Below are 12,739 nucleotides of genomic sequence, written 5' to 3' on the forward strand. Positions count from 1 at the left end.
TCGAGGTCCCCCTCCTCCCCTAAGTCTGAACTACTGGGGGACGGTAAGCTAGGAGTCCCAGAAGGAGGGGTAGGGCAAAGCCCTTCCCTAGAGTGAACCAACTCCAGAAAAACTTTAACAATTCGGATGTGAGAGATGTATGGATGTTAGGGGGAAGAGAGTGGGGGGGTGATAGAGGGGGGGGGATGAGAACGGGGGGGGGGGGGGGGGAGGTTTTCAAGGTAGCGAGGGTTAGGCCCTGAATTTCCAAAAGGATAGCGCTAGTCGTCTCTCTCTCTCTCTCTTACCACATATCCAGGCGTCCCACTACATCAGTGCAACTTCAATTCTAGGTCCGGCGTCCAGCGTCCGGGGTCCGAAATATTCCCCGTGTCTTGCGAAAGTGTACGTGAAGGCTTTTTAGCTTTCCACTCCCGGGGCGGGACCCCTTTCCAAGTCAGTCAACTCGAGGAGGTTTAAGATTGCCGATTGCCTTTTCTCAGCTCCCTCCAGGGGTACCATGTTAGAATGAAGTCCTCCTGTGTGTTCCTGGACCAGCTTGTTAGTTCCTCTAAGTTGCAGATTGAGTCCACCTTTTCCCTCCACTGGTTTAAGGTGGGAGGGGACTGTTGGAGCCAGTGAAGTGGGATCAACGCTTTTGCAGCGTCTAAGAGGTGGGCCACTAGTTTGTGTTTGTGCGGGTGGAAGTTCGTGGAGGGTCTCCACAGAAAGACCATGTCCGGAGTGATTTTTAGATTTGGGGATAGGGCTCTCAGGTCGCTTTCAACTCCCTCCCAAAAGGGTACTATTTTTGGGCATTCCCACCAGATATGGAGGTAGGATCCAACTTCGTTGTTGCATCTCCAGCATGTGTTCTGGGACGCTAATTTGTAGTCATTTAACCACTGGGGAGTCTTGTACCACCGTACTAAGAGCTTGTAGTGGCTTTCCTGCATTAGTACACAGGGGGATAGGCCGTAGGCTGTTTTCAGTATGAGTTTGACTTCTTCTGATGAAAGGGAAATCTTTAGTTCTTTTTCCCAGGAGCTTATGAAACTGAGTTTGGAAGTTCGGGGTGGGGCTATGTAGTTCTTGCGAATATTGGAAATTTTTTTATGTTTTGAACTACCCTCTTCTGTTGTTTTTTCAAAGGTAGTTTTTGGTCTGGTTGACCTGAATTTGGCTAGGAACTCGCTTATTACTTTTTTAGTGTGTGAAGCTTGGAGGAAGGAGAATTTGATGTTGGGAGCTAGTGATGTAATGATATCCTCTATGGGTTTGTGGGCCAGCAGCTGAATGTCATTGATTTTGATTCCTTTAAATTGCTGCCATATGCTTATTGAGCCAGGATCTGGCTTCTTTCCGAGAAGTCTGCCCAGACTTTGGATTGGTGTTAGGGGAGAGGGATCTGGAGCTAGTTCTCCTTTGAATTTGTCCCATGTTTTGCAAGGTCCCCTTATAAGCGGATCAAAATTTTTTGCCCTGTACTGAGATTTCCTGGGAAACCACAGGTCCTCTATCAAGGAGTCCCCGTATGAGGCTAACGCTAATTCTTGCAGCAGTGGGTCTCTAGCAGGATGTGTTAGTTCTATCCAGTAGCTAATTTGTACGGAGTGAAAGTAGTCTTGGAAGTTCGGTAAGTCTATGCCTCCTTCCATTCTCCTCTTAGTCAACAGATTATATGCTAGTCTGGGTCTTTTTTGTTTCCAGACGATAGATCGCAAAATTTTGAAGAACAAGGTTGGAAGGTATATAGGGATCATGCGGATTTTGTATAGCGCCACTGGTAGAATATACGCTTTTAAGATATTTTTTCTCCCGAACCACGAAAGGGAAGGAAGGTCGTAGGCTCTCAGTAAACTTTTGAGCTGGTTAATTAAAGGCCGGAAGTTTAGGGAGTACAGGTCTTCTGTTTTTTTGGTCAGTTTGACCCCCAGGTAGTCCACTTCTGATTCAGACCACGTGAAGAGTGAGCTGGATCTCAACGGGGAACACTGTGATTCCGGGATTGAGATATTTAAGATTGTGGATTTGGCAAAATTCACTTTGAAGTTTGACAGGGATCCAAAGTCGCGTAGTAGCGAGGTTAGTCTGGGTATGCTCCTCTCTGGTTTGGTAACAACAAACACCACATCATCCGCGAACGCAGCCGCGGATAATGTGCTCGAATTTATTCGCAGACCTTCTATAGTTGGGTCCTGTCTAACCCACTGCAAGAGGGGTTCCATCGTGAGGATGAAGAGCGAAGGGGAGAGAGGGCATCCCTGACGTGTCCCGTTACGGATCTCGAATGTGGGGGATAGTGTTTTGTTAATTTTTAGTCTGGCGTGGGGTGCTGCGTATAGGGAGAGAATGGCCAAAATAAATGTTGGGGGAAATTTGAAGCGGAGTAATACTCTTTCCATAAAGACCCAGCTCACTCTATCAAAGGCCTTCTCGGCATCTGTGCTGACAAAGGCCATTGGTATTTTCCGGGTGCGGGCGTATTTAGTGGCGTGAAGCAGTCTTAGGCAGTTCTCTTTGCCCTCTCTGCCCTTCACGAAGCCGGTTTGTTCTGGGTTAATCAGGTCAGGGATAAACTCCCCTATTCTTCTGGCAAGTAGTTTGGCCCAGATTTTTACATCCAGATTAATAAGCGAGATTTGCCTGAAACTACTGCATTGTTCGGGGTCTTTGCCCTCTTTATGAATAAGGGTGATGTGCGCTTCATGCGCCTGTCTGGCTAGGTGAGCTCCGTTTAATAGGGCGTTAAAGATCTCAGTTAGTCGGGGTACAAGTTGTGGTTTGAAGGTTTTGTAGTAATTTAGAGAAAGACCGTCGGGTCCTGGGCTTTTCCCTTGCAGGATGGAGTCTATGACTTCTTCAACTTCCCTGCTCGTGATCGGGGACAAGAGCGTGGTAGCATTTGTCTCGTTGAGACTTTGTAGTTCTAGGGACCTCAAGAATGCGTCTATCCTCTCTGGGGTGTTTCGGCTAGAGGAGAAGGGCTCCGAGTCTTCCAAGTTGTACAGTTGAGAATAGAATTGGGTAAATTCTTTTGCTATCTCGGTTGTAGTAGATACTTTGGTTCCTTCTCGTGTTTTTATTGAAAGGATTGCGTTTCTAGTTTTAGTTTTCTTCAGCATTGCTGTTGTTAATTTACTACCTCGGTTCCCGTGGGCGTAAAAGGCTTGCTTGAGGTACATGTGTTTTTTGTTAAATTTTTCTGTGAGGTGGGAGCGGAGCTGGTATCTCAAGGAAGCTAGTTCTTCGAGATTGTTTTTGGACTGGGATAGTTTTGTAGCGCATTCTAGTTTTGAGATCTGTGCTAACAGGTTATCAATTTCTTTTTGTTTTTGTCGCTTAACCCTTGTTCCCAGAGCTATAAGTAAGCCTCTCACATAGGCCTTATGGGCCTCCCACACCATAGGAACCTCGACGCTGCCTTCTATGTTATTTTTAAAGAATTCTTCTAGTGAGTCTTCTAATTTAGTTTTTTCCTCTATAGGGGCTAGAAGCGAATCGTTCAATCGCCATCTCCACTCTCCCGGGTTTACCTGCTGTAAGCGGATATCTGTATAGACAGGGGCATGGTCGGAGACCGTGGCCGAGCCCATGTTTGCTTTTTTCAGGTGAGGTACCAGGCTAGCGGAGACAAAGAGATAGTCTAGTCTCTGGTAGGTGGAATATATTGATGAGAAGTGGGAGAAGTCTTTGTCAGAGAGGTGAAGGTATCTCCAGGTGTCTAGGACTCCCAGATCTTGTAAGGAGCGATTTAGCCTTTTAAGTTTTGAATAGGGAGTCTGAGAGCGCCCTGTTGAAAAGTCTAGGAGTGGATTTAGGGTGACATTTAGATCACCTCCTAATATTATGTGTCCTTCTGCGAACTGCTTGAGGATCTCCAGCTGCTTGACCAGCCAGGGGACTTGTTCATTATTAGGTGCATATAGGTTTGCAATAGTTAGTTTGGTGTTTTCTATTGTGCCTTTAATGATTATGACCCTTCATAAGGATGGCTACGCCCTTGGATGCTGAGCTTGGGTGATTGTTATGGAAATGTTGCTGGAAGCCCAGCCCCGGGAGTGGGAAGTGCCTGTCTTTTTTTAAAGTGCGTCTCCGGGAGCAGGAGTATTTTGGGTTTACTTTTTTTTAGTAGGTGGGCTACGTTGTGTCTCTTACCTGGGGAGTTCAGACCCCGGACGTTGAAGGTCATGAAGCGCACCGATGCCATGTTCTCGCTGAGTATTCACGTACTGGTTTCACCTGTTAGATGAGCAAGAAAATAGAGAGAGTGAGAGCGCTAATGTGCAAGGTCCTATCTTCGGTACCCAGATGCAGACGCGTGTGGGTTGTGAGCAGAGGGGGAGGTAAGCAACAGGGGTAGAGAGGTGAAGGGGATGGGGTGTTAGGGTGTGGTATATGTACTAGATGTGAGCCCGAGGAGCCCTGGGGGTCTCGGTATCGATACAGTGGGGAGGTACAATGGAATCCTAGGCGATTCTTTATGGCTCTTCTGTATCTATGGTGTGGGGTTCTTGTTATTGGATAACGGTCTCGAGTGGGGCCTGCCCGGGGGTAGGGCCGGCTCCATCGCAGCAAAGAGAATTAGCAGGGGGGGGAGGAGAGTGTTAGTGAGAGAGAATAAACAGTAAAATGTCTCCATAGTATGAGTTAACTTATGTCAAACCATAGGGTAACTGAACTTCAAGTTTCAGGGTTAGTAGTCTTCTGTGAGACAGAGGTCGTTTGTCTTTACTCCCGAGGGAACGAAGATGTCCTCCTCCTCATGTGTCGTCGTGGAGTGGTCCGTCCTTGCTTTTCTTTCTCTTGCCCCTCGGGGATTTAGAGTTTCCCGTGGGGGAAGTCCGTTCCTGGAGAGACCAACATGGGAAAGGAGGGGAGGTCCGGCAGAGGGAGCCAATTGGGTACTTCAATTGCTTCTATTTCTAAAAGCTGCCAGCTTCTCTGTAGGTCGTCTGGCGTGCGGATATTAATTCTTCAGCCTCTAAGATTAATTCCCAGGCCAAAAGGGAAGAGCCATGAATATTTTATGTCTCTTGCTCTTAATGCCTCGAGAAGAGGTCTCAGACGGCGTTTTGACAGAGTAGTCGGGGCTAGATCTTGGTATATATGTATTGCTGCCCCCTCGTAAAGCAAGTCCTTGGTGTTTCTTGATGCCTCCAAGATTGCTTGCGCGTCGGGGAAGGTCAGGAGCTTACAGATTGTGTCTCTAGGCGGGTCCGTTCCGGATGGTGGGGGTCTCAGGGACCTATGGATCCGCTCAATTGAGATTTGTGAGGCTCTCTCGCGTCCCAGAAGTAGGGTAAATATTTCCATGGCGACCTTTGGTAGCGCATCGGCAGCCCATGATTCTGGAAGACCTTTTATTCTTATATTATTTCGCCTATTGCGATTTTCGAGGTCTTCTTGCATAGTGAGGACTTGGTTTAAGTAGTGGTGTTGTTCTGTTACTACCTGCGCCAGTTCCGTTGAGTGTGTAGATAAGTTTACTGCGGAAGTCTCTAAAGCCTCTACCCTTCTTCCCATTGATTTTAGTTCCTCCTTGATGTCTGAGAGGTCAGACATGATGGGTCTTACTGCATTTGTGATAAGATCTCTCATGAAGCTTCGTGAGAGTTGTTCGTTTTCCTCGCCATCCGAAGAGACCTCCTCTTCTCTCTCGATGTTGTGGGGTGTTGGTACCGAGAGGTTCAATGCTTTCTTACTAGTCGGGTGAGGCGATCTGGATGTTCTTTCTTTCAGAAATCTTTGCATGTCGGTTTGACTTTTGGTGGGACGAGGAGTTCCTGATGTGTCGCTACTCCTGTCCCTGTTGTTTTTCCCCATTCTGCTGTGTAGACGATTTATGGATTGTGATTTATAAGTAGTACGATGGAGCCCGCTTCCCCGATGCGCCCTCTTTTAGGCGGCCATCATGCGCAAGGGTCTTTCGTCGTCAGTCTGGAAATGCCGACTATGGCTCTAAGTACTTGTGGTGATTGGCAGTTCTGACGTCTTGCGTTGGAGGCTTTGCTATTAAGGTAGTTCACACTTGGAGCGGGTTTGTGCACTCGGGTTCCAGTTGTGGAGGGGGGCCTGGGTTTGCAGATTCTTCTGGTGTTGCCGTGTGGACTGAATATTTGGTTCTCAGGGGAGCTCTCGCCAGTAGGGCGGAGGGAGCGGGGTTTAGGGGCCCTCTCCAAGTGTTGGAGCCCTTTTTGTTGGGTTTCTTGAGGTCGATCTGGGACCCCTGTGGAGCGGTTGTCTGGCTTTATCGTTGGGAGCTCTGCTGTGTCTCTCCCCCTCAGTTTTTGTGCCAAAGTCCAGCAAGATGGGGGTTAGTTGTCGCCCTTCACCTTTTCTTGTAATGCTCAGGGGGAGGGTATGCTTGTTCTGTGCGTGGGCAGGTAGTGGGGGATCGGCCCCTAATGGTGGCGGTGATTAAAGCTGTGGCAGGGAGCCCGCGGCCGGGATGGGAGCGGGGTGGCAGCGAGGCTGCATATGTTGGATGGAGCGTACCTGCAGGGATGCGTCTCTGCTAGCCCGGGTATGTGGAGTGGGGCTCTGGCGGTGCTGTTTCCCCGCAGCTTGGAGGTGCCGGGTCGTCTATCAATTCCCCCTTTCCCTCCTTGATGGGGGGGGAAGCCTACGTGCTCCACGCTCGGGCGGTTAATGGGGATGCAGCTCCCTTTGGTGATAGGGGGTAGCGGGGTAACCGCGGCTGCTGAGGGTGTAAATAGGCCGCAGGGCTGTGGTTTTTTTTTTAACAGTGTCCTGCTGGCCCTGGTGAGCAGGGCAGAACATGACTCCTGCTATTCCACCGCTGGCTTATGGCGCCGGTTCCCCTGCTTCTTCCCGCTTCCCCTCTTCTCGTATGCCGCTGATTAGCCTCCCCACGGCCGCTTGTACATACCCCTTCCTGCCGGGATGAGGCTGGAGAGCCTTTGCGGGTGACCTCTTAATAAGCGCTGCTTGTTTTGGGTGGATGGAGAGCTGTTGCGCCGCGCGCTTCCGGATCGGCGTGAAAATTTAGTCCCCGGCTTCAGGCCGGGAGCTAGGCCTCAGCGGTTAACTTCACCCGGGGGGGGGGGGGGCGAGAGGTGTCTTTCTGGTCCCTAGGACTCAGAGAGGCTAATGCCAGTGTTGAGTAATGCAACCAGGGGATGTACGGGTTGTGAACCCCGCTTAATCGCTTCAGGGTGCAGGAGAAGAGGCTCCGTGCTACTGCTCTCTCTGAACGCTAGGCCACGCCCCCGATGGGCACATACTTAATAAATAGAAGAAAGCTTTTATCTCTATGCATCCAAGCCCCTATCATTTAAATGCACATGTCTCAGACTGACTAACTCACTACTACCACTTGTCTCCCTTCTTGCAAACACATATATCATACAACATAACGTGATCACAAACGATACACACAAAACAATATATTGACAGGACAGGACTGACCAGACACTAACTCTTTCAGTCCTCTGGATATCCAATACACATAAATCAAATGCACTTTACAAACAAGACATTGACAGGAGACAGACATAGAACATTCGGGAGGGGCCCCACTAACTCTGGGCCACTACATAGTCAATATGGCTGACATCTTTGGTATCGTTCACATGTGCAGGCTATTAGTATATACAGTCACTCCTCCCCAATCTGGGCTGGGTTGAGTGGGTGACTGCATATTAGCCTGCCAGGAACAAGCTGCTCCTCCACACATTATTGTCTGGCTGACTACATATCTTCAGGGCTTAAGGCCATTGCGCCTGCCCTACGGCGATTGTGCCGGTGGCGATTGTGCCTGCCTTATGGCGATCGTGCCTATGGCGACCGTGTCTGCTTTGCAGACCTTCAGGTATTGTATTTTTGGCTTTTTCAGTGAATAATCAATATGATGAGGGTTTTAAATCCATGCGTGGAAGGGGAAGTGATGTCACCTATTGGTGTGGATTCTGTGTTGTAAATCCTATATGAAGAATTGCCTGTTGGGAAGGGCTATAGGAAACGGCTAGGCAAATCTACAAGCATGGCTTAACCTAGAATTTCTGCCATTAATTTAGAGGTAGAATCTGTGCCAAAAAAAAAGGGAGATTCTGATGTGTGAATACATCCTTATGTTTCCCATTTTGTTTAAGCTGTGTACAAACCCCACATTCAACTGTGAACCTGTAATGCTCTAGACAGAGGCCAGTAACAACCTCTATCACTAGACTAAGGTCCAATGTCCACAGGCAGATTGGAGCCCGCAGTGGAATGTGACACGGCTTACCCGTCCGGGTCTTCTATTTTCTTCACTGCAGATGTCTGCGGAAGCGCTGGCTGATGCACCACCGTACATGCGCAGTACAGTTTTTTGTTTTTTCTTAACTCCTGCTTCCCATGGAATTCCCAGATGGGCTGTGGATTGGATGGCTTCCATTGACTTCAATGGAAGCTGACCATGCGGGAACTGTACCAAAATGGTCCGTAAAACCAATCTGCATGCTTTAATTAATGTGCTTACCCCCATGCTTCTCTACGGGTGGCATGACTTGTGGATCGTCCACAAATCAGATCCACCTGTGGACATTGGGCCTTACACAAGACAGGTAACCTCTCATGCCAGAGTTTTGGGTGTGAGGCCCTGCAGTCCGCCACCTTCAGAGCTCTGGAAGAAGCCTTGCAAGAGCAGAGGCAGCCCAACAGAATCTACCTCCTCCAACCTGTCTTATAGACAGAGAATGGAGATCTGGGAGGTTCCTGTTCCTGTTTCCTTTCTGGATGTGAGGTGTTCTCTCACTGGTGCTGCCATGGGTGTAAGGAAAAACAAGGGCTTCTTTACATGTGTTGGAGAAAGAAAAAAGTTTCAGCAGGAGGCCTAATGCTCAGTACCATACAGAACATACATTGGGTGAAGAATAAAACAGGCTACATTCACGAGCGTGAATCGCGTGCGTTTGTGTATTGCGAGACACACGACTGTTCACTCCATTATTTTGTAAGGAGTCCTGCACATGAGCGATGTTTTACCTTAAAGTGATGCGAGGTGAAAAAAAAAAAAAAAAATCGCTGGATTCCCTATTTTTTCCCGCTTACCTCAGGACGCATCCTGCATTGTTTTCAATGGGACAGTCCAGCACATTGCATTCCGTGCGATGTGATAAGAAACATTTGGCAATCCCATGCTGTGCGTAAAACGAGCGCCGGAGGACTGGAATTACCAAGAAGTGATGTAAGGCAGTTTTGCATGAAAATCGCCTTGCGTCCAGGGGTAAAATGCACGTTGACAAGCCCAATATCAGACTGGGTTTCTCGGCCTGATAACGCGCTCACCAGTGTGAAGGTAGAAAAAAACCCACAAACGCTTAAGTAGGAAAAAACACATAAATCAGGTATTGTTATAATCACACTAACGCACAGAATAAAGTGATTTTTGCTGCAGTATGTATGCCAAAAAAACCCCACAATTTCTTTTTCCCCCCATAAGGCCCATTTACTCCGAATGATTATTGTAACATTTTTTAATATATATATATTTTTTTATTGTGCGCATTTGACCAATAGCTGTCAGTGTAAACAAGGCTGGTGATTAAGCAGGGCAAGCATACAAAGAATTGTTTCCACGTCTGTTGTGTGAATAGCGAATCAGTTCTTCCCGTTCGCCGATGCAGTGAATGTAAACAGCTAAACGCTATTGTGAATGCAGTTATCCGCCTGGCTGCATGCGCTAACTCTGTCATTGCACAAACGATTTATCGCTTTGTGTAAAAGGAGCTTTTACATTTTATTTTCTTACGTTTTTCAGCACATTATATGGCACATCAAATTGTATATTTCTGAAAATACAATTCGTCCCGCAAAAAACGAGCCTCGGGCATGCATGTTGACAGAAAAGTGTGAACATTATGGATTGGAAAGCAGAAAATGAATATTTTTTAACTTAATTTTTGGTTCTATCCTGAAGGGGTTAAAGTCCATCTCTAATAACAAGTGGTTTACTCTAAAATGGCGCAGTGAGCCTGCCTCCAGCGCCATTACAGAGCTGCTGACAGAAGGGCGTGAGGTAAATGAGCGGTTGCTATGGACACTGCGTTACTTCCTCCATGGAGAAGTGTAGGAGGCCACGCCCCCGATGCGATCTGATTGGCCGAGGCCGCCGCGCCCCCGTGTGTACAGTCCGTGACCTCCCGTCTGTTCCTGGACATCATGGCGGCACTCCTCCGTAGGCTAGCCTGTGACTGCCGGCGGGGATGGCCGCTGCGGGCTCCGGGCAGCCGCTGGTGTTCCGGTGCAGGAGTGCCGGTGGACGACACTGTGAATGGGCTGAGTGAGGAGCAGAGCCAGGTGGGGACTTGTGTCTGTGCGCTCATGTACAAAGCAGCGGCTTGGGGCTAATTTGTTAAAAACAACCCAAAATGGTGGTGTTACCCATAGCAACCAATCAGGATCCAGCGCACATTTCACAGCGGTGCATTGGAAAACAGCAAACTGGTGAGCAAACCGAGCGCCGGAATACGTCACGTTTTCATTGCGTTCCAAGAACCGCGGGGGTGTTTCTGAAGTTTTCTGGTTTAGGGCGGTTCACACAGCGCGGGATTGCTGTGGATCCTCCGCATTGAATTTCCGCTGCGTTTACAGTAGCAACAAAGTGAACGAGATTTTGAAAAACTCATCATCAAGCTGCGGAAATAATCTGCGCAAAACCCGTGCGGAAATTGATTTGCAGCACGAAATTCAATTCTGCATCACGTCAGTTTTATCGCCATCTCTGCTGCGGAATTCACCTCTCAATGATGAAAGCCGCACCAAATGGCGGGGGTTTGGAAACGGGCATTCTGTGGCTGAGCGGCAATGGAACGCCTGTTGTGCAAACCAGCCCTGTGTGAGCGCAGCCTCCGTCATGTGAGGCCTGTTTTTTTTGTTTGTTTGTTTTTTTTAGATGAGTTGTAAATAATTTTTTATTTTTTTATTTTATGGCATTATTTTGGGTACATATATAGAGATGAGCGAGCGTACTCGTCCGAGCTTGATACTCGTTTGGGTATTAGGGTGTTCGAGATGCTGGTTACTCGAGACGAGCACCAGGCGGTGCTGGACTCCATTACATTTCCTTCCCTGAGAAACTTGCGCGCTTTTCTGGCCAATAGAAAGACAGGGAAGGCATTACAACTTCCTCCTGTGATGTTCCAGCCCTATATCACCCCCCTGCAGTGAGTGGCTGGGGAGATCAGCTGACACCCGAGTATTTAAATCTGCCCCGCCCGCGGCTCGCCACAGATGCATGCTGACAGAGATCAGGGAAAGTGCTGCTGGTGCCGGAGCTGCTATAGGGAGAGCGTTAGGAGTGATTTTTAGGCTTCAAGATCCCCAACGGTCCTTCTTAGGGCCACATCTGACTGTGTGCAGTACTGTTGAGGCTGCTTTTAGCAGTGTTGCACAATTTTTTTTTTTTTGATATCGGGCGTGCAGACCATAGCGTCCTCAGTCTGCAGTCATTTTACTCAGTATAGGGGCAGTACTGGTGAGGCAGGGAAAGAGGTATACTGGCTATATAGGCAGTGGGCTTTTTCCCAAAAAGTGGAAAAAAATATATTTGGCTTGCCTGTGACTGTCTTCAGTTTACTACGTGTCTGCTGGGGGGAGTAGTAGGTGATTAATACCCACTAATGTCCATTAACACTTTATCAGCTTCATTTTCATTTTAAAGGGCCTCTGGGAGCTGTTTGCAGAGCACACCATGTGGTCTGAGCTCTGCACACAGCTCTATTGTTCTTGTAGGGGCTGTCTGCAGAATACAATGTAGTCTCCAACTCCTGTGCAGAGCAATTTGGTGATGAACAATGCTTCTCGCAGCATGATTGAGCGCTCTGCCCCACGGCAAGAGTGAAAAACGAAGTGTGAACAAAACCTTAAAATTTTGGGTCAATGGCCAGGAAACTCTCAAAGTCTCAATCCCATTGGGGTCAATCTTCAAAAAATGGATGGACAAACAAGCTCCAAGCACTAATTAAGAATAATGGGCTGCCATCAGTCAGCATTTGGCCAAGAATCTGATATCCAGCATGCCACGGCAAAATAACACATGTACTACGGCGAGACCTGCACAGGCGGGACAGATTCCACATGCGAGATCCTGCAGCGGAATCCGGCTGTGGCTCCAGCCGGTGACCCCCACATACCTGCAGTACTGTAATGCGCATGACCACTGAGGCTTGCAGGCTCTCATGCGCAGTACAGATTTTTTTTTCAATATTTGTACTAACCATGATGATGTGGGTACCCACAGGTCACACGCAATGTTACTTGGGAAGGAAGAATCGAAAATGCATGCTTTTCTAGTTCTGCGTTTTTGCCTTGAATCCTTCGTGGATTCCTGAATCGGAATTTGCCCGTGTGAAGCTGGCCTAAACTCAATGTATTTGTTTACAAACTTATGAAATGCTTATAATTGTACTTCAGTAACCATGGCAACATCTGACTGAGGGCAAGTTCACATGGGGTGGTTTTGCTGCACAATGTTTGCAGTGGACATTCTGCAGCAGGTTCATACTGCAAGTCTGTATGAGAACCCGCACCACATAATGCAAATTGTGATGCAGATTTAGATGTTGTGTTCCCCCCTTATTGAGAAAAGATGGATTCTGCAGCGTGTCTGGTGCTAAAATGAATCTAATGCCGTGTAATTTGGCTTATTAGTCCCCGCCTCCTGCAGAGTAGTAGGCTGCTGTCATAGGTTTATAAGAATGAACTACATATGTAATGCAGTGTACTATTCTAGTGAATGAACAATCGCATCTTCAAG

The 12,739-nt window shown here is 48.0% G+C and overlaps 1 protein-coding gene across 1 annotated transcript in view; it reads left to right on the plus strand.

Moving 5' to 3' along the window:
- Positions 1-10,099: 10,099 nt before the first annotated feature.
- IVD (isovaleryl-CoA dehydrogenase) overlaps positions 10,100-12,739 on the plus strand; it is a 47,731-nt gene continuing 45,091 nt past the window's right edge. The window contains exon 1 of the mRNA XM_066588829.1: positions 10,100-10,281. Within this exon, the coding sequence (XP_066444926.1) occupies positions 10,144-10,281 (138 nt within the window). The 5' untranslated portion in view covers positions 10,100-10,143. The remainder of the gene's footprint in view (positions 10,282-12,739) is intronic.

Source organism: Eleutherodactylus coqui, unplaced genomic scaffold (assembly GCF_035609145.1).
Source record: "Eleutherodactylus coqui strain aEleCoq1 unplaced genomic scaffold, aEleCoq1.hap1 HAP1_SCAFFOLD_33, whole genome shotgun sequence".
NCBI lineage: Eukaryota > Metazoa > Chordata > Amphibia > Anura > Eleutherodactylidae > Eleutherodactylus > Eleutherodactylus coqui.